At 37.8% G+C, this 27723-nt stretch overlaps 1 protein-coding gene, 1 long non-coding RNA gene and 1 pseudogene across 7 annotated transcripts in view; 1 reads left to right on the top strand and 2 right to left on the bottom strand.

Annotated features, from left to right (window-relative positions):
• LOC105870080 (phospholipid scramblase 2-like) overlaps positions 1 to 14090 on the bottom strand; it is a 28201-nt gene extending 14111 nt beyond the window's left edge. For 3 of the 4 annotated variants that reach the window (XR_012920083.1, XM_076004795.1, XM_076004783.1), the window contains exons 1-4: positions 13780 to 14089; positions 8696 to 8721; positions 4443 to 4678; positions 3115 to 3157 (exon numbers count right to left, since the gene is read on the bottom strand). Coding sequence is in view for 3 of the 4 variants with exons in the window: in XM_076004795.1 (XP_075860910.1) it covers positions 3115 to 3157; positions 4443 to 4678; positions 8696 to 8708 (292 nt within the window). In the remaining variant the exon portion in view is untranslated. Of the gene's footprint in view, positions 1 to 3114; positions 3158 to 4442; positions 4679 to 8695; positions 8736 to 13779 lie in introns of all 4 variants that reach the window. The other variant, XM_076004785.1, reaches the window with a different exon arrangement.
• Positions 841 to 27723, top strand: part of LOC105870083 (uncharacterized) — a 35706-nt gene continuing 8823 nt past the window's right edge. The window contains exon 1 of one of the 3 annotated variants that reach the window (XR_012920089.1): positions 841 to 928. This is a non-coding gene — a long non-coding RNA (uncharacterized LOC105870083). Of the gene's footprint in view, positions 929 to 14842; positions 16284 to 21244; positions 26362 to 27723 lie in introns of those variants that run through there. The other 2 variants (XR_001153448.3, XR_012920087.1) reach the window with 2 other exon arrangements.
• LOC105870081 (suppressor of cytokine signaling 2-like) lies at positions 6610 to 8560 on the bottom strand (annotated as a pseudogene).

The following is a 27723-nucleotide window of genomic DNA, read 5'->3' as shown; positions in this document are numbered from 1 at the left end:
ACTTATAATGTTAAAAAATAATATAAAGTTTCAATTTGAGAAAAAAGAAAACAATTAAAGACCACTTAACTCAAGAATTAAGTGCTAACCATGAAAATTTAATTTCACAATGAAACATATATTGCACAAATATGCCTCAAACTTATAAGTCTAAAAAATATAAATACAGTGCTATATAATATAGTGTCTGGTCTGTAGTTTCTTTCACTGGTAGAAACTGTAACATGAATTGTACAAGCAGAGAAATAGATTATGTTAAAATATATTGTCAGTGGATAAGAAGCCAAACTCTTTAAATAATTTAAAAAGGTTTATTATGAGACAAATTTGAGGACCATGGCATGGAGGCATGCTCAAGAAGCTTTGAGCAAGTGGACTTGCTGTTGTTGGGTTACAGTTTGGTTTTATATGTTTCAGGGAGACAGGAATTACATGTAAAGTCATCAATCCATACATGGAAGGAATACATTGGTTTGGCCTGAAAAGGGGGACTTCTCAAATTGGGTCTTACAGATTATAGGTGGGTTTAAAGACTCTTTGCTTTGTAATTGGCTAAAGAAATGAAGGTTTTTAGAATATATCTGTTAAATCTATTTTTAGAAAATAGATTTAACAGATATATTCTAAAAATCAGCAGTTTTCATTAAACCTAGCTGGAATTTTCATTATATCTAGAAAGAAGAGACAATGGTTCACAAATCTACCCAGAATTTCATTCCCCTGGCAGCTATTCTGAATCATTTAGTGGCTTCCTAAGTTTATTTTTGTACCTAGGGAACACTGGATCCAGCAGGAGTAGCAGTGCTCTTCTATGAAGCCAAGCCTGCATCCTTCAACACTCCAGTACCCCTGCATCCAAACTGGGAATCTACAGCCCATGGAAGAAAGGTTTTATATGGTTCATCTGGACTTCCAAAAGAAACTGTAGGTATGAACAATAGTTTTCCAAAACATTCCCATCCAAATAGTTTTCCAAAACATTCCCATCCAAATTCATTCCCATTCATTTCCACTTGCTATGGAAATGTACTAAGATAACTAAACTGTTATATGTGATTCTGTGCCATTTTCAATGTGATCACAAATTGGAGAGAAGAGAACTGCAGTGGTAGAAGTCAGGCAGAGCGATTGAATCATTAAAGTGATTTATAGAGACAGGAGCAAAAGTAAGAAATCTTGCTTGTATTCCTTCTAAGTTAGAGTCATAACATAAGGAAAGATGCCCATCATAATGATACAGCCATTACTGAATGTCGGGGGGTGGGGTGGGGGAATTGGTTACAGAACCTCCTGTAGATACCAAAATCCCAGGACGGTCAAGTAACTGATATAGAATGGCATAGTATTTGCATATAACTTGTGCACATCCTCCTGTACACTTTAAATAATCTATAGATTACTTATACTACTGTAACAGAAGGGTCTGGAAAAGGGCAAAATATTTTACGAGTTGTTTCTTTAAAACCCTTCACTCTCTTTGGGAATTAAAACCTGAATTCTGTCTGAGGCCAGTAATAAGAGAAGCAAATGAATGTTCTTTGTTTTCTAGTACCTTAACCACTTCAGTACGAGCGTCGACTATAGTCGAAAGCCACAAATGAACATGCACAGCGTAGTGTCGACTTTAGCTAACAGCTGTAATATGAAGGCGCACAGCCTAGCATCGACTTTAGCTGACAGGCATGATATGACTTTTCTAATTTTTCATTTATCAAAATAAAATTGTGAACATTTAAAAATAACAAAATGAAAACATATATGTATATGTTACCTATTCTGATTTACATTACAAGTAAAGCTGCTGTAAAGTAAAACAAGCTTTCAGTGCTTTAAAGCTTTCCTCATCACACAAGAGCAAAACGGATTCCTTGTCAATGCACAGCACAAACTATCATGTGGACTATGAGTGCCGGCTGTGGGCAAGGTTTCGCAGCCAGTGAGAGCCATACGGAAGTGGTTAAACTACAGCAGGTGGTTCAACAGAGTTGCCGGAGGTCACGAGATCATCTACACAGGAGATGCTATAGTTAAACAGCAATAGCTCAAAGCTAAAAGACACTTTCAAAGCTCTGTATTTCTGCTTAAAGAGGGGGTGATTTTTTTATTATTATGTTTTATTTCAGCATATTATAGGGGTGCAAATGTTTAGGTTGCATATATTGCCCTTGCCCCAGCCGAGTCAGAGCTTCAAGTGTGTCCATCCCCAAGATGGTGTACACCACACCCATTAGGTGTGTATATACCCATCTCCTCCTCCCCTCTCCCATTTGCCTGACACCTGATGAATGTTATATGTGCACTTACGTGTTGATTGGTTAAAACCAATTTGATGGTGAGTACCAGTGGTGCTTGTTTTTCCATTTTTGGGATATTTCACTTAGTAGAATGGGTTCTAGCTCTATCCAGGATAATGCAAGAGGTGCTATATCACCTTTATTTTTTGTGGTTGAATAGAACTCCATGATATACATATACCACATTTTATTAATCCACTCATGTATTGATGGGAACTTGGGTTGTTTCCACATCTTTGCAATTGTGAATTATGCTGCTATGAACATTCTAGTGTAGATGTCTTTTTTATAGAATGTCTTTTGGTTCTTTAAGATGAGAACCTGCCACTCTCCTCACTTGCCAGCAAGGTAATAAAATTACCTTGCCAGCAAGGTAATAAAATTTCTTTCCCTTTCCTCAAACCGCTTGTCCTCATTCTTCATTCGGCCACAGGAAGAAGTACTGAACTTATAGTAATAATGCCAAATACAATGTAAATAGTTGTTATATTTGGATTATTTGGGGAAATAAAGACAAGAAAAAAAGTCTGCACATATTCCGTAGAGATGCAATTTTGTTTTAATATAGGTTATCCATGGCTGATTGACTCTATATGCCTATAGAACACAAGGAGAAGGAGGGCCAACTGTATTTTACCATTTGATTACGAATTTTCAGAAATGAACTGCCGATTTCATTATTATGAAGAAAGACATTTGTAAGCAATCAGGTTTACCATAGCACATTATCCAGTATGTTATATTTGTGGTATTTGATGTGTCTTTATCTGCTTAAATCTCTTTTCTTTATAGAAATAAGATCAATACAATGAACACATACCTTCTGTAAGTTCCATTTTCTGATGAATCAGTAACAGATCTAACTATCATAGTAAAAAGAAAATTAAATTGTTTGTTAAATGTTTTTTAGCCAACCAAATTAATATTCATGTTTTTGTTTAACAATGCATATATTCAATTATCAACAATTATAATTATCAAATTTTAATAATATTTTATATTAATTGTTAGTGTAAAAACTAGTTAGCACATTTTTCATTAAAAATACTGCATGTCTATTGAAAGCATTCACTATTAAAGTGGGAAAATTTATTTCAATCCACTTATACTTGAGTCCCTTTAAAAATTAGAAAATAATGTTCCTTCTAAATGAGGCTTATGAAGTATAAATATTTTTTTACTCCATTTTATCACTTCTGCAAGTCTGAAAATTATTCTTTTCAAGTGTACTTAATATCATCATTTGTGTGGTAAGTGATAATATCGTTGACATATTTTTTGAGACCCTGATTTTTTTAAAAACCTATTTAGGGCATTTCTTAGAAAAATATGGATTACTAAATATTTTTATAATGTACACTGCCCAGGTGCATTATGGGAAATTAGAGAGCGTGTAGGAGAGAGAATTCATTGACTAACTGAACATCATAGAAATATTTGTTGATAGATTGGACCTACAAAAACTTTATATTCCTATTTTACCCACCTGATCTCTAACACAAACCAAATATTAAATCTCACATTGCTGAGGAAGTCTATCATGTTGTATAGCAAAATCCAGGACTTCTTTTCCCCTTATTGGTGGCATTTGTAAAACTGAATCTTCCAAAGAACAGAAGTAATATCGTAAAAATGTGATTTTAGTAATTATAAAAAAAGATAAGTCACATGACACACAAAATATTAACTTTTTGGGGGGTACCACGTACTAAAGCTGAACTCTATGCTTTCCTAAAAGTTTCCATCACATGTCAAGGAAATTATTCAGTATTAAAATTTAAAAGCACAAGATCCAGAATAAAGGTACAAGGATTATAATGCTAGCCCTACTTCCTTAGGTTTTTATCATTGAGCAAGATATACTAGAACAAAGTCTAGAATACAGTGCTTAATAGACATTTGCTTTTGACTATTAACACATTATATTCAAGATCATAGAAAACAATTACCTATGACATTCATATTTTGCTTAAAAATGAACTTAACCTAGAAGAATTAGTGATCTGTAAACAGAACATGTTGTTTACCATTTCTGACTTTACTTAATAATAGTAAGTAAATAAGTAATTATTTAACCATAATTAATCTGGTAAGTAAACTGGAAGCACAGTTTTGTTTTTCATGAATATTTTATGTATTTAAAATTACCGGATTTAAATATTCCAATCCAGGTGGACAGTTTGATGGAAGTAGTGGTGCTGGCACCCACGGTACCACTGCAGGTCTACCTGGCTGAGTATATGTTGGCTGGTTCTGAACAGCTGGGCCAGCATGTAAATAGTCAGCTGGTGGCGCTGGATAGACAGCTGGTAGGATCGTGTAGCTAGTTGATGGGACTGGGTAGCCAGCCTGGGGCCCATGGCATCCAGTATGTCCTGGGGGTCCTGAAATAGCAACAGGTAAAATAATTTGTGAGTGCACAGAAAAAAATCATCAACCCTTTTAGGATTACCCCAGCTATCTACAAACTGACTTCTCATGTCAGAAATCCTGTATCTGTGAAGGTTAATGTGTGCTTTTATCTTTAGAGATTTTTCAATGAAATATCCATGGTTTCCTATCTACTTCCATTTTGAGGGTAGTGGGCTGTAAATAGAGTTGGTCCACAGCCTTAAACCTCACCATTCAAAACTGTGCTGGAAAATATGCTTTAATACCTGAGAAAATGATAGTAAACCAACCATGATCTAGAGTCACCTACGTAAAGATTCTGGCATGCCTTCATGGGAAAGAGAGATAGGCCTAAAATAAAGGCTTTGAGCCAGCATTTTTAGGACCAAAGCACATGGTAAAAGTGATAATTCTGGAATTTTAATAAATGGCACCTCCTATATGTACAGAAGTAGGAGAGGTTTTGCTGTTACCCATCCCAAAGCACTGATCAACAGGGTCTAGGGATGCATTCCTTGGTCACAGCTGGAGGGGAGGATGCTGCCTAACATCTTAAAATGCCCAGAACATCCCCCTGAAAACAAGGAATTATCCAGCCCAAAATATTACAGTGCCACAGTTAAGTAACCCTTGTATAGTGGTAAAAACATGTCATTTCTTCTTATAGGTTCCAGATATTTGTCTGGGTTAACAGTTTGCCTGGGGTTTTAATCCACTGTATCCTAACTTCCTCTCAATATTTTTCTTAAAACACTGATTATGATATTTGGGTTATAAAATTTAATTTTATAATTTTAGCATTCTCAGTTCTCTGGAACAAAGGAAGGCAAAAGTTATAACAGTAAAAATTATTAAGCAGAATAGAGGAAGAGATTTAATAAATGTAATTTTTTTTAAAGTCAAGTTTTTTTTATTTAATACATTCTAATCAAATAATAACAGCAGTAAATAAACACTTAGAAAAACAGGCAGGTATCCCCCTATATCTGGAAGAAAATTAAGCCAAAGTATTCTACATGGTAGAAGGGAGACATCTGCTAATGTCCATGGTTAGACAATTCAAGGGCAACCTGGAAATTTCAAAAGCCATTTCCAAAAAACCAATGGCTACAGGTTGGGACACAGCTACTTTAAATGGTAAAATGTCTATATCTACACTGGTTTTTATTAACAGAGATTGAGTTGCACCTGTATAGCATGACATTCTTGTCTTTAGCCTTAAAGGAAAAGAAAAAAGTCTTTTCTATTTGCACCAGTTTGAAATATTTCTGAAGTAAGGCTCCCTTAAAATGGATTACTACAGTACTCATTCACATGAGAGAGTTCATACATGTAGTAAGACAAATACAGGATTTCGTGGTCACTTTTTTGGTTGATTTGGTTAATTGCATAAAATAAAGGATAAATACTCACACACATGATCTGTTTAACAAAACTCCTAGGTACATCAGAATGCAAAATATAAAATGTCCTAAAGTAGATTCTGATCACCAAGCACATAAAATTGAAGTTACGCCTGTGTCAGCTTAGTTCCTTCCACTTCTTCAGTACTGCTAGCTGCAGCTCTTTACTACTAGAGCTTGGACTTTTGACCTAATGGAAAGGAACCTCAGGAAGGCAAGGCATTCTGATAAATGCTCCTTCAGCCTTGACTTGGGACATTTTATTTTTCATTTAAAACAACAACTGGTCTCAGTCAGCCGTAAGAAGGGAAACATCCCTCTGGTGAAAATATCTGGGGAGGGGGAGGGGGGGCTTTAAATACCTAGCTACCTTGGCACACATTTAAATTAAATTGACTTCAGCTGTTCTTAGAAAGGATTCCGTGTAGTCATCCAGAGCAGTCCACTCAAGTTTTGGTTCTCTTTTACATATAGCTGCATTCGGAGATACTCTACGTGAGGCATGTTTAGAAAAAAAACGCTTATACCTGGAATTTATATTCTTCCAAGTAATCTTTTATTTAGTCTTGTTGGTAAAGGCAATCCCCAGATGGTGCCGGTGCATTTGTTAATGGTGAGTCTACAGAGATGCTGCAGAGGTGGCGCTGACGTGCAGAGCGGTTTGGTCAGGTAAAGGTGAACAGTGCCATTCCGGAGGGCTTCTGGGCCCGTCCGCTTATCCTTGCACATCTGAACATAGTAGTCGATCAGATGAACCACACTGTCAAATTGTTTAAGCTTGGACTTGACACATATGATAGAGTCCAATCTGAATTTCCCATCTTGATATTCAATCCGCAGATTAGTTGGTCCGGCTGATGTTTTAACAGATATTGTTAGTAGGTAGTCTGAGTGCGAGCTATCTCTAATCAAGAAAGTTCCTTCTGGTGCCTCTTTTAATTTCTCTTTGGCTTCATTAACAGTCATACTTCCCCAGTACCATCCTGTTTGCCCGAGCTCCCGCAGGGCCTTCGCCAGACGCGCCGCCTCCGGGGAGGGCTCCTCTGCTGACCCCGCGGTCCCCCACTGGCTCCGCGTGCCTTCCGCGCCATTCCGGAGGACTCAAGGCACCGCAGGGTCATGGGAGAAGGGTCACTGCGGCAAAGACAGGTGGCGGCCCGAGCTGGGGTCACAGAAGGACTCCCGTCCTTCCTGGAAGTCAGTGGGAACCCCAAAATGAGTCCCTGCGGGGTGCCCGAAATGCTGGCAGAGGGGGAAGGGATAGGGAGCTGCCGGTTCTTTCTCCCCAGGTCCTGGCAGACGGATAGCAAAGTCCCCCGCAGACGTGGTCACCCAGAGATCGCCTGCCGCGGGCGCCCGAGCTGCGGGCGCTGGGGATCCTGAGGCTGCGCGCCCGGGGCCCCGGCGCGCACGGCCCGCGGCCCACGCAGCGCCGGCGGCTACGGGGAGAGGGCTCATGCTTCCGGGGAAGCCCAAGGCCCGCGAGCCGCGGCGGCGGCGAGACCTGGCAAGAGTTAAACGTCTGTCCCCGGAGCAGTGTGTGCCAATAAATGTAATTTTTATGTTCCTTGCAAATGTGCATTACAGTTAAACTTTGTAAACTTATTTGTGTAGTTCAGACTAGTGGTTCCATAGAAATGAAATATGATTTCAAGAGACTGTGTTCCACAATACTTTAAACTAAAAGCCATGCAAATTTTCTTTTCTTTTTTTTTATTTTGGCATATTATGGGGGTACAGATTTTAAGGTTTCAATAAATGCCCCTTTCCCCCCTCCCCCCAACCATGCAAAATTTAATACTTATAATAGGCATTACCTTTAATTGGAACATTGATAGCAGGCTCATACACCATTAAAAACTAGGACTTGGCAAACAGATTAAATCACATGCAAATGCATTTAAATACAGTTTTTATCATTTATTCCTTCGACAATGAGTGAATATATACAGATCATCTACAATGTGACTGACTCCATTGTAGACTCAGAGGATACAGCTATCCAAAAGGCAATCTGCTCTCAGAGAATTTACAGTCAACTTTTGAGAGACAGAAAATAAATTTTAAAAAAAGATTTCATATTGTTGTAATGGAGAAAATACATGGGAGAGAGGACAGAGTACAAGGCAGTTACTTTAGTCTGATATAATTTATGTTGAAATCTAAAAGATGAGAAGAGGAAAGCTTTATGTGAAGATCTGTTGAGAGATGCTCCATGAGGAAGGAAAAGCAAATGTAAGAACCCTGATTTTGGAATGAATTTGGCATGTTTGTGAAAGAAGAATATCATAAGAGACAGAAAAAGACTAGGAATGACTGTCAGTAAAGCAACAGGAAGCAGTTCATCTAGGGAGGCCCTTAGTAAGGAGTTTGTATTTTGTTCCAAGTGTGACTGGCAAGCACTGGTAGATTTTAAGCAGAAGAGTGAGTTCCATGGTCTCATTTATATCTTACAGAGTTTTCAGAAGTGCTAAACATTGGGACTTACAATAGGGAAACACAGATACAAATAATATTCTTTCATTAACTAAAAAAAATAACAAAGGACAAGTTAATAAAAGATTTAATATTACAGGGAGGAAATTAAACACAAAGCAAATTACTTACTTTTTTGGTTCATGATTTAAATAGTTCTGAAAAAGAAGACCTGATATTAATAGGTTGTCTATACATTTATAGGTCCAATACAACTGTTGAAACAGGATATTCTATAACCACACATTCCCATTCACAGATATTCATTTTTATACATCTAGTCCTGACTTATCCAGTCATTTAAGCCCTTTGGGATCTACCCCTTTTCTCTTACTATGTTTCTTTCTGAATAGGAATTTAGACATTGTTGGTCAGCCCATGATGGTTAAAACTTTCTAAAAGCCTTTGGGGAGAGGGTCCAATGAGGCAGAAAGCCAAGAAGTAAAATGTGAGCCTACAGACCCCAGAAGTTAACCAAGCTAAAAACAGTCTTCACAACCTATGCAGCCTAAAGTTAGCATGTAGTTCAGTGCCCGGCCTCTCAGCCAGGCTCTAGGGATGGTCCAACAGATGAGCAGGAAAGGTTAATTTCAGGGCACACTATTGCAATTATCTCTGCAAATTTCAGGTCCTGTGGACCTGTTTTGCCCAACTTGAATAGCAAATTTGAGAGGGCTTGACACTCTGTTCTTTGCATCAAGACACGTTTTTTTTGTTTTTTGTTTTTTACCACAGAACCTACTCTCCAGAGTTTGTATAACTGTAGCACCTTGACAATCCAAGTGAAACTTTGTACTTGGTTGTTTCCACAGAAACATAAATAACAATAATATTCTATTCAATATTTCTGCCTTCCAGCGCCTTGATCCCATTCTAGTCTTTCCTATATTGTTCAGCCACTACTCTTTCTGTCTATTGTAGATCCCAACCCTCTTCAAGCCTATTAATTGCAATTAGCACATCAGGCAAAAACTCTGTTACCCAACTCTTTTACCTTGGACCCACACACTAATCCAAATTAGCCTTTCCCTTCCAGGTGCACTCCATTGTTGGCTGTCCTTTTATAAACTCCCACTGAGCAATCCTAAATGTTATATAAGTTACCTGATCTCTCTACACCCTCAGCTAAAATCTAGTATTCCCAGGAAGAAACTACCTCCTTATTCTTTGTTTCAACATTATTTTTTATCACTGCTGACTTCAAGCAGAAAATTTCATAATTAGTAAAACTCTTAAGAACATTGCAATATTCACCTTACAATTTTAAATTGTGACCTAAAATAAAATCTTAAGCCTCCAGCTGATTCAATGGCCCCCTTCTTGGCCAGAGGACCCCAGAAATACCCTAAAGCTGAGTTGCTAGCCTAGCCATGAGAAGGGTGGTTATACATGCCTCATGAATGCCCCTCTCCCTTCTTGAAGATATCCTTTGTAACTCATTAACAGGCTAAGGCTATACAAGATAAAACTTAAATCATACCTGCAGGTCATCAATTTACGTAACAGATCATTTGAGTCTCTGTATATGTCCAGTGGCTTGTCTCTGGTTAACAGATTTCCTTATCTTAAAACATTCCAAGCTTTTAGGCAAAACTTCAATTCTTTAATAAATTACAAATAAAAGAATCTTTAAACCCACTTATATCCTGTAATGACCCACTCATAACCTTGTAATTTCCCACTTCAAGATGTCCTGCCTTTTTGGGCCAAACCACTGTATACCTTCCATGTATTGATTTATGACTTTACATATAGTTCCTGTCTCCCTTAAATGTATAAAACAAAACTATAATCCAACCCTGGTGAAAGCATTTGCTCAAGTCTTGTTGGGCATGGCTCTCTGTGCCATGTTCAAACATATTTGTCTCAAAAAAAACTTTAAATTATTTCACAGACTTTGGGTTGTTTTTCATTGACAATATATTTAACCAGTTTAGCAATGGTTGAATAATTCAGCAAGGGTTTGCTTGACCCTGGGATAAATCCAAAAACGTGCTTGTGTTACTGATTTAACTTACTAGATTTTCTTAGAACAAAAGTAACCCCAGTTTGCATTAACTGGTCAGAAATCAACTGCTGTGGACTTCATCAGACCAGAAGGGCAGAAACAGTAAAATTTATATGTCTCTTGAAGTAATCTATAAGGTGAACAATATGCTAATAAACATGTAACCAAAGCCGGGCGCGGTGGCTCACGCCTGTAATCCTAGCTCTCTGGGAGGCTGAGGCGGGCGGATTGCTCGAGGTCAGGAGTTCGAAACCAGCCTGAGCAAGAGCGAGACCCCGTCTCTACTATAAATAGAAAGAAATTAATTGGCCAACTAATATATATACAAAAAATTAGCCGGGCATGGTGGCGCATGCCTGTAGTCCCAGCTACTTGGGAGGCTGAGGCAGGAGGATTGCTTGAGCCCAGGAGTTTGAGGTTGCTGTGAGCTAGGCTGACGCCATGGCACTCACTCTAGCCTGGGCAACAAAGCGAGACTCTGTCTAAAAAAAAAAAAAAAAAAAAAAAAAACCATGTAACCAAAGTCAACTAAAAGTTTTCACTAAAAGCTACATTAGTGTTTTAGGTTTTATCAGGTGAAGAATTATATAAAGAAGACTAAATTTATACATATAAAAGATCATGATTATTTTTGTCAATCTCACACCAAAAGAAGCACAACTTCCAACTAGAAACAGCAATAGTAATAATAATAATTTTACTGAACTGGAAGTTAAGACTTCTCGAGCCATTTTAGACTCACTATGCCTTGAAATCAGCAAGAAAAGAACCCATTTACTGTGCTGGCTGGGGTGACTGATTCTCACAACTAAGATGAAATTGGACTAGTACTCCACAATGAAGGTAAGGAAGAATATGCTGGAATACAGGAAAACTCATAAGGCATCTCTCAGTATTACCATGTTTTGTGATTAGAGAGAACAGAAAACTACAATCCAATCCAGGGAGGACTAACAATGGTCCAGCCCCTTAAGGAATGAATGATTGGGTGACTCCACCAGGCAAAGAACCAGCACCACCTGAGGAGCTTGTTGAAGGCATCATAGGGAATACAGAAAGGGTAGTAGATGAAGGTTGTGACAGGCCCGGCGTGGGAGCTCACACCTGTTATCCTAGCACTTTGAGAGGCTGAGGCAGGAGAATCGCTTGAGCTCAGAGACCAGCCTGAGCAAGAGTGAGAACCCCATCTCTACCAAAAATTGTAAAAAAAATTAGCCGGGTATGGTGGTGCATGCCTATAGTCCCAGCTACTCAGGAGGCTGAGGCAAGAGGCTCGCTTGAACCCAGGAGTTTGAGGTTGCTGTGAGCTAGGCTGATGCCATGGCACTCTAGCTTGGGTAACAAGAGTGAGAGTCTGTCTCAATAAAAAAAAAAAGGATAGTTACAAATACCAGTATAGACACATGACCAGTTACAGAAATAAGGACTATAATTGACATAATCATTTTCTTGTGAATAATGTGTACATTTGTTTTATTTTCTTAATTTCTTATCATGTAACATAAGATATTATTGATTTTATATCATAGCGTTTAAATATTTTAAAATTTACATCATAGTTACGGGATAGCAAGGAGAAGAATAAAAAATCACTCAAAGACTTTACCTCCTTTTCTGGGGAAGGGATTAATTTTCAGTTGTGCTCAGGATAATCGTATTATGTTACGTGAAATTATAACTTTGTTTTGTCTTTATTGTAAGACTAAGTATATTTTAAGAACATGCATATAGGTGCCAAATTGATAAGGGGTAGACCTAGAATGGTGGATTTCATATGTCAATTTCACTGGCCACTGGATACTCAGATTAAATTTTATATGTTGACATGTCTAGAGGGTGTTTCTGGATGATCTTAGCATTTGAATCCATGGAAGGAGTAAAGAGTTTGCCCTATTCCGTGTAGATGTGGGTGGGCTACATCTACTCCTTTGAAGGTTTAAATAGAACGAAAAGGGGAAGAGAAATTCACCTCTTCTTGTCATATTGGTTGGGCTAGAACATTGATCTTCTTTTGCTCTCAGGGTTCCTAGTTCTCACGCTTTTCAACCCAGACTGGAATCTATATCACTGGTTCCCCTAGCCTTTGGGCTCAGATTGAATTATACCTCTGGCTTTCCTGGGTCTCTGGATTACAGACTGCTGATTGTGAGACGTTTTAGCATACAAATTGCATGAGCCAATGCCTTATAATAATCTCTTTTGTTCTATTTCTCTAGAAAACTCTAACTAATATGATGGGTCTATTCTAAGACATAACATTATTAAGTTTAGGAAATGATTGGGCTATGCCCTGCTTGAATTAGTTAATTAATTTAAGATTATAACTTTAAATAATTGCTTCCATCATTACTGAAAAAGAAATTTTGTAACTACATCAGGGAAAGAGAAAATCATATCTATGCTGCACCAAAAAAAAGTCTGTAATGAAGTCATATATTGTACCATTGGAATTATAATTACTCCAGGACAAACACAGAACTTCAAATTACAATCTGCTTATTCTATGATGAGACCCAGCTGTTTTACGTCACTTTTCTATCCAATTGCATAAATCCACTCATTTCCCTTTTCATGTATTTTTCATTTCCTTGTACTTGTTTATTGTTCAAAGCTCTCCAATTTTTGTAAACACCAAGGTGGCATTAAGAGAAAGTTATGCCATTAGGAAAGTTCAAGAAAAAGGAGCCTCCAACCCCTCTCACATTTCTCACTAAGCAAAAGTCACTTGTACTAACCATGTATCTCAAACTGCTAAACCAGAAGAAGCAATGACTACAGGTTCTTGGAACTGGAAAGTGGCCATGCCAAAACTTTCAGGAATAACAGAAATAAAACCACATAGGTAGTGATCTTGGAGAAGTAGGGACTTGTCAAATACTTAAAGTAATAAAAGCTAACTTTCACTGAGTACTTTCTGTAGTGCTGGGCACTGCTCTAACAACTTTACATAAATACATGCGATATTCTGTAACTCTTTTAATAGGTACACAACTTCAGAGATGAGGTAAAGGAAGGAACGTACACGAAGAAACCGGCTCAGAATCCACAGATAGGAAGCAGTACAGGGAGGATTCAAACTCAGTCAACCTGACTTTGGAGCTAATGGTCTCAGCCACTATGCTAAGTACAGCCTCTACCTTTCATACTGCTCAGTTATGGTAGAGTGCCTAGCATAGTTTCGGGTTCCATTCTTAAAATTAATACTTACTGTTAAAAGACAGCCAGTAGGCGCTATTAATCCTCCCCTTTAATACTCCCCCTATGCTGGCAGATACCCTTGAGCTCAGCTTCTGGCCATGATTCAGGCTGCCCTCTGCTCTAAAGCGGCCCAGCTAAGGGGAATCAGAGCCCTGCGGGGTGTTTTCAGGCAGGACACACTTCATCAAAATAATTCTGGGGCAGATAAGGGGTACCGCCGGGCCAGCTGGGGCCCCTGGCTGCGTTCCCGCTCCACTTCCAGCGCCCCTTCCGGAGTCCCCTGGGACCTTTGCCCCCCACCCTCTAACGAAAACACGGTGACCAGGCCCCAGCCCCTCCCCCACAGCCGCGCCCTCCCCGAGCCCGAGTGTGCAGAGAAAACCGCCTACGCCGCCCGGAGGGTGTCGCCCCTCCCCTCGACCCAGGGGCTGCCAGGCACAGCTGTTGCGCAACCTCCGCTGAAGTCAGCGGGAAAGGGGCCTCGGAATAACCGCGGCTCAGGGTTCGTTTCCTGCACCCTCCCAGTCCCCGCGCTGGAGCTGGGGATCCCGCGTCGCCGCCGGAGGGCAGCCGGGCTGGAGGCTGCACCCCCGCCGAGAGCGAGGCCGAGTCGCCCTCCCCACTCCACGCCCCCTTTCTGGCTCCTTGGAGAGGCTCGGAAACACTCTACGGTTACGGTCAGAGGTGAACGAGGAAGTGCACAGCAGCTGGAGAGTGGCGCCCTCCGGGGTGCGGCCGTCGGGGAGGTGCTGCAGGGAACTTGCTTGCACTTGCGCAGTCTCTCCGACTTGGACCTCCACGCCTTGGAGTCCAGAGTGGGCGGAGCGGCTGTTAGAGTACAAACGAGCGCGGGTAGTCAGGATTGTTTTTCTATACGGCCTCCTTTTTTCCCAGCCCTTGTCCTCTTCCTTTTTCTTTCCACCAAAAGCTGTTTTTTAACTTTTTTTAAGGGTGAAAGTAACCAGATATGTGGAATCTTTAACTTCCTGGCCCTGCGACTGGCACACCAACATACAGTAAACACTCGTTGAACTGAAGTTGTCATTGATATTTTTTTCTGTAAGAATTTTATTAAAAAAGTAACACATGATTTTCTGAACTGTAAAACCATGAAAAGAAGTGAAACTTTACTCTCTCTCCCACTTTTATCCCCACTACCCTGCTAGCCAAGGGTAACGGACACTTAAAGATTTACTAAGAGAGGTGAGGGGAGAAGAAAAAAAAAAAAAGTAGAAGGGAGGAAGGTGGAGAAAGAAATTGAGAAAGATGGGAAAAGGAGGGATGATGGATAAAGCCACCTGGGTGTTTTGTTAAGTTTAGCCTAAAGCTGCTTCCTTACATATTTTAAGTTTGGCTTAAAGGTTCTCTGTACATAGTGAATTGTAACCTAACCAGATGTGTAAACAGGCTGAAATCTACTATTATGCCAATCATGCGGTTTTGGTAAAAGGCAGTCAACTGTCCAAATTCTGTTTGAATAAGGCAAAGGCTGAGCTGGAACCAATTCAACTGTTTCTGTACCTCACTTCCATTTTCTGTGCATCATTTTACTTTTTCTGTCCATAAAGCTTCTTCAACCACGTGACAGGGCTGGAGTTTGCCTGAACTTGTGCTGGTTCAGGGGCTGCCTGATTTGAGAATCATTTTCTTGCTCAATTAAACTCTGTTAAATTTAATTTGTTTAAGGTTTTTCTTTTAAGAGTTTTAATTATTTCTCAGTGACCTTGTGAAAGTTACCTGACAACCTCCACACCTGTTTTGTAATCTGTTAAATGAGGGTAGTGATGGTATCAACCTCAGGATTTTTATGATGATTGAGGAAGTTAAAACATATAAAGTGTTTAGAATGATGTCTTCCGTAGAGTAAACATTCAGTAAATGTTATACATACATAGGAGGGGACTTCGAAAAGTTCATGGAAAAAATAGACTAAAAGATAAAAATTAGAAATACAAACTTTATTTCTCAGCTTGAGTTCCATCAAGTTCAAGACACTTTTGTAAGTGATGATACCAGCCATTTAGTCTATTCTTGAAGAACTGGGTCCTGGGAATTTAATCATGTCAAGGCAGTCTGTTTTACATTATCAACTGAAGAAAAATGGGTGCCCTTTAAAGATTTTCTAAGATTAGGAAACAAAAATCAGAAGAAGCCAAATCAGGACTGTAAAGTGGTTGCCTGATGGTTTTCCAAGTGAAACTCTCAAAAAAAAATTGCCTGTGTTTGATGAAAGGAATGAGCAGCAGCATTGTGGTGGAGAAGGACTCTGGTGAAGCTTTCCCAGCTATTTTTCCACTAAAGCTTTGGCTAGCTTTTTCAAGATACTCTCATACTAAGCAAATGTTATCTTTCTTTGGCCCTCCAGAAAGTCAACAAGCAAAATGCCTTAAGTGACTCCAAACTCTGTTGCCATGGCCTTTCCTTCTGCTTTTGCTCTGATCGGATCCCTTTCACTTCTTGGTTGCCAATGCTTGGATTGCACATTTTCCATGAACATTTTTGAAGACCTCTCAGGTATATACACATCCACTTAGTATTTTCTTTTTCATAAATAGGATTATTTTACACAAACTGTTCTCTGATGTGTTCTTCACATAACAATTCATCTTGGGAATCTCTATACCTCTAATACAGAACTGTATCATTAATAATATAGGTGTAGTTTGTTTCCAAGTTTTTTTGCAATTATAAATTATGCTGTAGTCTTGGCACATATCTTTTTGTACATAATACAAAAAATCATGTCATTCTAGTCTTCTGTCGTGGGAATGTTTGTTTTCCCACACCTCTTTAATTCTAGAATATCATTCTAAATGTTTCCTACTGTGAATGGCAGGTATTTTTTGTTACTTCTGATTGTTAATGAGATTGAGCATTTTTTCATATGATTAATTGTTTTACAATTTTATTCTGTGATTTGATGTATTAATATACTGTCTATTTTTTGTTGGATTGGGATTTTTTTTCCTTTTGGTGATTTTTTAGTCCTCTTTATATATTGTATATATTGTGGATCTGTTAAATAAGGTACAGTTCTCTTGCCTAGTGGGCTTTAAACTTATTTAAAGTTGCTCTCACTATACAGAAATTTTCATTATTAATTATCCTTCCTTTTTTAAAAATTTTGAGTTTTGGGCTCTGCATCTTATTATAAAATGCCTGTTGTACCTCAGGATATCCATCATGATTTCTTTGATACCTGTTCATTTCTTTATTGCCAAGCACTTGGGATTTTGTAGTAATTTTTAAATATCTGTTATTGTATTGTGGTCCAAGCATATGTTGTATATAGTTTCAGTCATTTGAAATCTTTTGGGGCTTGCATTGTGGCCCTTTGGTACACAGCTAATTTTTGTAAATATGTTATAATTACATGAAAATTAGGTGTATTCCGCAGTTTGGGGGACAGTGATCTATTTTTTTCTATTGGGTTAGTTTTTTAACTGTGCTGCTACTTTATCTGATATTTTGTCTGCTTGAGCTATCAATTATTCAGAGGGATCTTGAAATTTCTATTACAGTTATGGGCTTATTATTTCTGTTTTGATTTCTTTTCATGTATTCTGAAGTTATGTCTTCAGGCAAAAGCTGCCAGTTGTTTCTTCCTGATGAATTGAACCTTTATGATTATGAAATGTCCCTCTTAAGTTCTAGTAATGGTTTTCCTTTAAATTCTGTTTTATGTAAAATTAAAGTTGTTCTTATAAGTTAAGAATTTTAAAAGAATATGTATCATTTTTCCCCTTATCTAGCATCAAGGTCAAAGAGGAAAGTTTTCTCTGTGCTCTCCCCTTCCATGTGGTGGGGTTTACTTTCATTTGACAGTGTAGAGACTTTTTATGATCTCAGATTTTAGCCAGGGTCTTCTATTAACTTCTCGTTTATGATGGGCCCTGAAAAACGTATTTTTTATCTTAACATCTGCCTTAGTCCATTAGGGCAGCTAAAAGAAATTACCATAGGTCTGGCTGGGTTGTACCTCAATTTGGTGAAAGCCAGAATGCCTCAGGAAAGGGGCTTCTAAGAAAATTTTAAAATCAGTAGCAGGCTTATCTTTTTTTTTTTTTTTTGCCTGCAGGTCTGGATGATAGACCAGTCAGTGTTGGTGGAAAATATTTCATAAATGACTTTCAAAAAGTCATTTGCAAATTTTGGGGATTTGGGTGGCCCAAAGTAGATCAGGTGGGACTTATTGGGTCATTGATATCATTCTCAGGAGAATACCATTCTGCCTCTTTTATCCATTTTTAGGCTTCCCCAGGTCCCACTGACATGTGTACTGGTAGATATTAGATATCTCAGAGTTATAGGTTCTAATTAAGATCTTGAATTTTTCAGAAAACTTTGAGGGTCTTTCCTACTAAGAAGGAAAAGAATTTTTTTATCTGAGAAATGTAATTCCCCTTTAAATTACAAGGCACAGAGAGAGACATTAAAATGTGATATTATAACTGTCATATCTCACTTCTGCCTTGAGCTAAGTATAGTAACTATCTCATAGACACCTGTTGTATGGACTCTGGACCGAGTGTGCCACAAAGTAGCCATAAATTAATCTGACAACGCTGTATGCTGGGCACCATAACTCATATCCTGTAATTTACCAGTGTATAGCCAATGACTAATCAATGTTACTTCTATAAAACAATGAGAATTCTTGACAAACAACTTTTATAATCGCCTCCTATCCTGATTTGTCCTTTTTTCTTTAAAAACTTGAGCCCCTCCTTTGTTCTCTGGAGCACTTCCCTGGGTTTCCTGAGCTGCAGTCTTCAACCTTGGTCCAAATAAACTCTCTATATTAATTTTGTTTCAGTTTCTTTCTTTAGGTCAACACTAGGTTTAGGAAATTCTTTAACTTTAGCCCTAAGCCTTATTTTTGTCCAGGGAATGTCAGTAATTCAAGGATTATGTACTGAATTTTCAGGTGGTTTTATCTCTTAAGGGAACTGTGTAAATGTTTTGTTTTTTTCTTTTTTGTCAGAGAAGAAAGGCAATTCAGATGGAGTTGATAAACTGAGCCTTCAAGCAAAGTAGGATGGAGCAGAGCAGTAGGAGTCATAGCAGTTTTACCATCCTTTGTATGAGAGATATCTTGCATTTTTAGCTTTTATTTGCTTTTTAAAATGAATCTTCTTTAAAAAAAAAAAAGCTTATTTATAATCCTTTTTGTCTCTTTGAGGCTTCTGAATGCCAATTAAAAAAAATATAGGAATCCCATTCTCTCTTCCTAATTCAGGAGGCTTTGGGAATCAAGTTCACTTCTTAGATGGACAATCTTGTTCAACTGGAACATTTCACAAATGGCTATTATAATTCTAAATTATCTTCAGGAAGTGAAAGGATGACTTTGCCAATGAACTATCTCACAGAAAAATATAAATCATCTAACTTGCTGTCTCTAACTCTCTGTCTCCAAAATTGATAGCAGGGACCTTAACCTTAAACCCAACTCCTATTCTTGAGATTGATTGCCTGTTTTAGGATTAACTAATCGCCTACTGAGAATATTTTTTTAGCATCTGAAAAGACCTGAGCAAACAGAAAAGAATTGTAAATCCTCCTCGTCAGACTGGTTAGGCCAGAATACAGATGTGAATGTCTCCATGGGAAGAAAAAAGAAGAGAAAATCCAGACACAGTAGCCCACCACTTTTGTTATCAACTGACAGCAATCACCATTTTTCCCCCTTCTCTTTGTCTCCATAAAAACCACACTCACCTTCTGCTCAGGCCCTGCACTTACTTTCTTCCTCCCTGTGCCCAGCCTCTTGCCTCTTCCTCCTCCTCTCTCTTTCTCTCTCTCTCTCTCTTTATTTCTATTTCCCTTCCCTTTTCTCTCTCTCTCTTTCCATCTTTTTCTCTTTCTCTTTTTCTTTCTCTCTTTCTCTCTCTCTTGCTAAGAAAGCAAAATAAAATTTTTCCATCTTTATATCCTAATCTTTGTGTGAGAAATCTTAATCTACCTGTGCTATGAGCACCTAGTGAGTTCCACACCCTTGCAGTAAGATTTTGCCACTTTTGTAAATATTTGCAGCTTCTGGAGCCATAATTCATATACGTGAAAAAGGCAGGTATACCAAAAAGTGGACTCTCAGATCTTTAGAAATTAAGGAACCCATTTTCATGTTGGGTCTTGAGTTTCTAAGAGCTGAGATAAAAGCCTAAAAAGGAAATGCTATGGCATTGGATCGTGTGATGCTTTTTTAATGTACCTCATCTCCCAGACATTTCTTATAGCTGGTAGGCATCTAATGTCAAACTGGCCCATTCTATGACCAGCTTACCCTTTCACAAGAGTCTCATTTTTGTGATGGCAAGCACTCGGCTATTAAGTGCCAACCCATGCCCACAAGTCAAGTTGTGGCTTTGGCTATGAGATCCCTTTGACAAACTTAGCCAGTAATTTTTCCAGTTTCTGTTTGACCCAGTCAGACACCTCTCCTGCTTAAGTGTGCAAGAAAAACAAATGAAGAAGATAGACTACAAATACCTGCAGTTTCTGAAAGGTGGAGTTCATGTCTCCTGTAATAATAACCATTTATTGCAACTGCTATCAGTTACCTTTAAAACTATAGCTCTTGCCAGTGACTTGTCAGCTGGTCAAGTGCCCTCTCACTGCACAAACTAACCCGTGATACCCAGAAAAGCCATAAGGGATCAGGAAACTCAATGCAAAAAAGAGCAGAGCTTTGGACCTGAAAGGAACTTACAACTCTCAGAGCTCCATGAGGAAGACAGAGGATCTCAAAAAGGAGGTCAACTGACACCTTTCCTGTGATCAAGGGGTCTCAGGGCTGCTTCCTCAGGTAGCTTCATGGTTACGAGAACTGTCAAAAGACAAAATCATAAAAAATTTAGTTATGAATATAATTGGTTTTTACTCAAAATTTATAAATTAGGGAAGTCTCCGTTCTACAAAATTATATGAAAGCTCCTGAACAGGCAATACCAGGACAGTGTTTTGTAAGGTAGGAACAAGGAAACTGAACAATAGAAAAATAACTGACTGGTTAACATTAGAATACTTCAGGTTTCCTTTTCACAAGGGCTAAAGAAGGGAGGACTTTCTTATTAATACTGACTCAGATAGACTAGAATCTCCTGTTTTCAAGAAAAACCGGCTGTTTTGGGATGTATCTGCTTTCTTAAAGTTTAGTTTGATTGTGTGGCATTTTAGCATGAGTGATTTCATTTTTGTTTGGTCTTTTGTGACCTTCTGCAGAAACACAGTCTGAAAGGATGGCCGCTCATAATTTTTATTTAAAACTTTAAGATGATTAACTATTCTGCACTCCTTTCTGATGCCAATTTTACCATCTTTATAATCACCATACATATATAAAATCTCTAGCTTGCACCATTTTTTAACCTTTTTTCTAAAGCACTATCTACAACATTACTGTGTTTTCAATATGTATAGTGAAATGTTATAAAGTATGTTTGGATATCTTCATTGTTTTTATTTAATGTTAATGTTGTATATGTATATTTTTTCATATATATTCCTCCACATACTCTTTAAAATCAATGTATCAAGTTCATAACACACTAAAACATCTCACCATTTTTCTACATCTTCTTTAATGGCCCTCAGAAAAACATTATCATTTTATTTTAATATTAGTTATTGAAAATTTATTTAGGTATTTATTCTTGGGTGTTTTACAATATTTGTGGTAAATATTATTTCATTTATTTTTTATTTGTTTTATTTCAGAATACTATGGGTGTACAAAAGTTTAGGTTACATATATTGCCTTTGCCCCACCTGAGTCAGAGCTACAAGCATGCATGCCACACCCATTAGGTGTGAATATACCCATCCCCTCCTCCCCACTCCTACCTGCCTGACACTGATGAATGTTACTACCATAGGTGCACCTAGCGTTAATCATTTAATATCAATTTGATGGTGAGTACATGTGGTGCTTGTTTATCCATTCTTGTGATACTTCACTTAGTAGAATAGGCTCCAACTCCATCCAGGATGATATAAGAGGTGTGAGTTCATCATTATTTTTTGTGTCTGAGCAGTACGCCTTGATATACATTTTATTAATTTTATTTTCCACTTTTATTAATTAATTTTCCATTTTATTAATCCACTCATGTATTGATGGGCACTTGGGTTGTTTCCACATCTTTGAAATTATGAATTGTGCTCCTATAAACATTCCAGTGCAGGTGTCTTTATTATAGAATGTCTTTCTTTTCCTTTGCATAGAGGCTCAGTAGTGGGATTGCTATATCAAATAGTAGTTGTACTATTCTTTGAGGTATCTCCATGTTACTGTCCATAGAGGTTTTACTAGTTTTCAGTCCCACCAGCAGTGTATGAGTATTCCTATCCCTCTGCATCCATGCCAACATTTGTTGTTTTGGGATTTTTTGATAAAAGCCATTCTCACTGGAGTTAAGTGATATCTCATTGTGGTTTTGATTTGCATTTCCCTAATGATTAGAGATGATGAACATTTTTTCATATGTTTGTTGGCCATTCGTCTGTCTTCTTTCGAAAAATTTCTGTTCATGTCCTTTGTCCACTTTTTAATGGGGTTGTTTGATTTTTTCTTGTTAATTTTCTTAAGTTCTATATAGATTCTTGTTATCAGCCTTTATTGGATGTGTAGAAAGCAAATATTTTCTCCCATTCTGTAGGTTGTCTATTCACTCTAATGATAGTTTCCTTGGCTGTGCAGAAGCTTTTTTAATTTGATCAGGTCCAAAATTTGTTTATTTTTGTTGTTGGTTGATTTTTCTTTTGACTATCTATCTATCTATCTATCTATCTATCTATCTATCTATCTATCTATCTATCTATCTATCTATCTAGAGTTTAAGGAATTGGCTGATATGATTGTTGAGGTTGGCAAGTCCAAAATCTGTGAGGTAGTCTGGTAGGCTAGAGACCAAAGGAAGATTGATATGATAGTTTGAGTCTGAAGACAGTCTGTTGGTAGAATTCCTCTTTTTTTGAGGGAAGTTAGGCTTTTTATATTAAAAAGTTTTCAGTTGATTTGATGAAGTCCAAACATATTATGTAAGATAATCTGCTTTATGCAAAGTATACTGATTTAAATGTTAGTCTCATCCAAAAAAAATCTTCACAGAAATGTATAAAATAATGTTTGAACAAAGATCTGTGTACTGTGATCTAGCCAAGTTGACACAGAAAATTAACCATTACAAGTCTATCCCCTTGTCAACTTAACACCCATACACATTTCCTTAAAGCATATTTACTTTCCAAATGAAGACAGTAAAAAGGTCATACTTCTCACTAACATACAACAATCTGGTGTACAAACAAAAATACACTACCCTCAATATAAAAAGGCTAACTTTCCTCACAAAAAGAGGAATTTTCCCAGAAGGCTACCTTCATACTCAAACTACAGCATCAACTTTTCCCTGGGTCTCCAGCCTACCAGACTACCTCATAGATTTTGGACTTGCCAAAAGACAGAACAAAGTCTTTGAGGGATATTTACTCTACTCCTTGATATGCCATAACTTAAATACTATTATGTAAAGAGAATAATGTTTAAATACTATGATATAAAATCAATATATCTTTGTTGCATGATAAGGGATAGGAGAGAGAAGAAACCAAAGATATTTGGGATACACGTAGAGAGACAAACATATTTATAACAAAATGAGGAAGAAATATTTATAACAATTGCAGTTCTCATTTTTGTAATTGGTCACTTGGACATAACTGGAATTTATAACTACTTTCTCTCACTATCCATTGCATATCCCCTTTGCCTTCAATGGAGCACCTCACCTAGCTGTGGTTCTTTCCCTGGCAGGGTGACCCAAACCTCTGGGAGGTTGAGGTGGGAGGATCGCTTGAGGTAAGGACTTGAGACCAGCCAGAGCAAAAGCCAGACCCTGTCTCTACAAAAATTAGTGAAGTTAGCAGGGCTTGGTGGTAAGTGCCTGTAGTCCCAGTTACTTGGGAAGCTGAGGCAGTAGGATTGCTGGAGCCCAGGAGTTTTGGGTTGCAGTGAACTATGATGATGCCACTGCACTCTAGCCAGGGTGACAAAGCAAGGCTGTGTCTCAAGGAAAAAGAAAATGCTTATCAAATCTAGTCGGTAAAGTTGAATGCTAATGAATTAGTCAAGGGTGAGACAAATATGAAAGACTAGAAAAGAATAGTAAATTCTGGTATTCTGTGCTAAGATACCTTTTCAAGTATCTTTGAATTCTGGCTCCATTTAAACAAAAATAAACTGTCTTTATACAACAAAGACAAGGCAGGATAGCAGGCCCATACTTGGCCTTTGGCCCTACACCAAAAGATTGGTATGAATTAATGATATAATAATAATAATGATAATAAAATTTATCCTTAATTTATTTTAAAGAATGTATGCATTTTAAAAAATGATTCTTCACCTTTTATTGATATTTTTACTTAAATAACCAATTGTTAATCCCAATGTCCTCAGATAAATGGGCTTTGGTTATTTGGAGAGCTTTCGGCATGAATGTGGCATGAATCAATTAACCCTGAAAATTTGAAAGATAGGTAATTTGACAATTTTAGGCCTTCTATCATGTATCCAGTTTTTGGTGATGAAGGAAATATCAAATCACTATGGGAAACTTTTTATGTACACAAATCTCTAGCTGAAGAGATTGGTCTAATTCCTAGAAAACAATTAGTCAAGCCGTGGTGCTGAAAAAAATCAAGAAGTACAGTTTCAGAGAAGTCTATCATCAAGTTTTCCTGAAGACTGAGAGAGTGAGTGTCACTGGAGGAGGGGACATTGATCTGGTGTATCATGAATAGTTGGAAGCTCTAAGAAAGACAATCCAGTCAAGAGGAACAGCATGGATAAGCCAGGGGTAACAATGATCATGGTGCATTTATAAGAAAGGGAATCAAGAATGCTCAAGTAGAGAAATGGGATAAAGCTGAATTTCTCACTAAATTATCATATGGGCAGCAAATGGGAAATAAAACTAAGTGAATAATTATAGGAACAGATTCTGGTGGGCACTGAAATTTAGGTAAGGCATATGGAGCTATGATAAGGGAAGTTCTTCACAGTCCTTAAGAAGGAGTTCTTTTTAAGAGTCTTAATAAAAGTCATAGTGTAAACTCCCTTATCCTCAAAGAATATAAAAATCCCTATTGTAAATATTACATCTTCCATCTGGATGTGGGAGACATTTGGCCATTCCAGCAGGTAGTATTCCATTCCCCTTCTTAAAACCCTCCACTGTTGTTCTCAGGATACAACCTGAAAGTTTAATGTGGCTAACAAGGTACTGCATGACTTAGTCCGCCTTCACTTGTCCCACCCATTCCCTGTTCTTCACTCACAAGACACACGTGAACACAACAGCAGTGTTCCAGCCACCTTAGAGACTCCTGATGTGACTTTTACCTATGCTCTTTCCTCCGCCTGAACACTCTTCACTTTTTTTGCCCAGCAAACTTCTTGTTTTAGTTTAAACGTCACTCCCCTAATTTTCTGACCCTTAGAACTGAGTTAAGTGTCCCTACTGGTTACTTTTCATAGTGCGTTGTACCTTGTACCTGATCATAAAACTTTCCACATGTGTCTTGAAGCACCTTGTAGAAAATAATCTTTGTTGTTTATATCAACCAATGAACCTAGCGTAGCCACTGGCCCAGTGTAGCAGTTTTGTATGCATTTATTAAATAACTGATGACAAGTTTTAACCTCTAAATCAATCAATTTTATATTTGTATTCAATTATAATACAATAAAAGCTATAAATACATTCATGTGGATTATTCAAGTCTATTTCAGAAAAAAAATAGATTGAAAAAAATTATTTTTGCAAGTAAATCCTCTTCTTTTTGTGAATAGCAACACTGGGGAGAGAGTTCTGGCAGTCAGATTTAACAGAAATACACTGAGTAGGTGCTATGCTTTATGTGTCCCCCCAATTCATATGCTAGAAACTAAGACTCAATGTGTGTTAAGATGTGGGGCATTTGGAAAGTGATTGAGTCATGAGGGCACCATCATCATGAATGGGATTAATAACCTTAAACAAGGGCTCAAAGAAACTAGTTAGGCACCTTTTGATCTTTCTTACCTTCTACCATGTGAGGGCACAAGATTTGTCCCTTTTCTGCCTAACTATGTAAGGATGCAGCAACAACCTTCCATCTGGGAAGCAGACAGCATACACTTCACCCTACACTGAATCTACTGGCACCTTTATCTTGGACTTCTCAGCCTATTGAACTGTAAAAAAAATAAATTTATGCTTTTTATAAATTACCCTGTGTAAGATATTTTGTTATAGCAGCACAAATGGACTGAGAGAGTAGCTACATAGTAGACCAAGATCTAATTTACTCTGAAAAGTTCATTTGACAGGGACTTTCTCTGACCTATTTCTAGATGGCTGTAGTCTATTGGCAATGCTTGATTACAGTTGAAATGTTACCCAGCAACTGATTCGCAGAAGAAACTTCTATTGCAAGAAGGACTAGGCCAATATTTGTTCCCTAACACTGCCAGACAGAATAACCTCAAAATATGTTAATGATGGAAAACTAGAACACACAGGCAGAAACAAATTGCCTTTACCAGGTAAGCATATTTCCCAAATCTTGCATAAATTTATAAGCTATCATTGGTACAAACAGGACATTTCCTACCATATAAACGTTAAAAGTACATTAAACGGTGTTCACTTGGGTAAATTTATAAGCTGCCTTTTGGATACACTGAATCTGTTTTTTTTTCCACTCTTTATACCTTTTATTTTGTTTAATATTATTGTACTGATTACACTCTCCTCCAGTGCTGAACAGGAGTTTTTTTTTCTTTCTTTTTTTTCCCTTTTTTTTTTAATTTCAGCATATTATGGGGGTACAAATCTTAAGGTTATGTATATTGCCTTTGTCCCCATCTCCCCCCTTGAGTCAGAGCTTCAAGCATGACCAGCCCCCAGACAATGCGCATAGCACTCATTATGTATGTATATACCCATCCCCTCCTCCCCCCTCTCATTTGCCCGACATCCGATAAATGTTATTCCTATATGTCCACTTAGGTGTTGATCAGTGAAACCAATTTGCTGATGAGTACATGTGATGCTTGTTTTTCCATTCTTGGGATACTTCACTTAGCAGATAGATCACTGAATCTTCACACTGACCTTATGAGGTAGATACTATACTATTGACAATTGAGAGAAACTTAGGCACAGGGAGGAACACAGAGCTTGAAAGAGGCAGGGTCAGGTGCAGGAACAGGGTCAGGTGCAGGAAAGTCAGCAGCTAGTACATGGTGGGCAGGAACTGGGACATGAGTGAAGCAGGATGTGTAGGGACCCTCTGTGCACTCTTCTGGCTCTTCAGAGCACCACAAGTAGTTAATTTTTGAGCCCAAACTCAGTTAAAACTTTAACACTTAACCTACAGAGAATAGGTAACTAACTATCCAGGAGCCCAGATAGAGATTTTCTGACAACTTAACTGCCTGAAATGAAAGTAAGATGTAGCTGCCACAGAGATAATGTCAGTACCTTTAAGCCTCATTTAGGGTTGGTTTTGGCACCTGATGCCTCATTCCTTTGTATGAGGCAAATTATGTTTGATCATCTCCTCTCTCAATTTAATCTTCCTTACAAAACAGATCACAAAATTCCTTTAAGTTTCTGACAAGTAGAAATCCTAGTTTCCAATCTTGCTACAGGTTTTACTAAAGATATCATATGCTTTTGCTCTTTTTAAAGGAGATTTGAATAGAAAGGGCAATTAAATGTGCTCTTATTTAACTGAATGACTGTTTAGAATATCACCTGAACTGATTAAGTACATTTTGTTTAAAAACAAAAATCGCATATGCAAAAAATATATCAACAAGATTTTTTAAAAAATATTTTTTATTGGTATAAATAATCTAATAGACTATTATTTAAATTTTTCCTATGAAGAAATATGTATG

The sequence above is a fragment of the Microcebus murinus genome, chromosome 1, assembly GCF_040939455.1.
Source record: "Microcebus murinus isolate Inina chromosome 1, M.murinus_Inina_mat1.0, whole genome shotgun sequence".
Classification (NCBI taxonomy): Eukaryota; Metazoa; Chordata; class Mammalia; order Primates; family Cheirogaleidae; genus Microcebus; species Microcebus murinus.
Note: the sequence above shows the minus strand (reverse complement) of the source record. Positions and strands in the feature narration are given on the sequence as shown.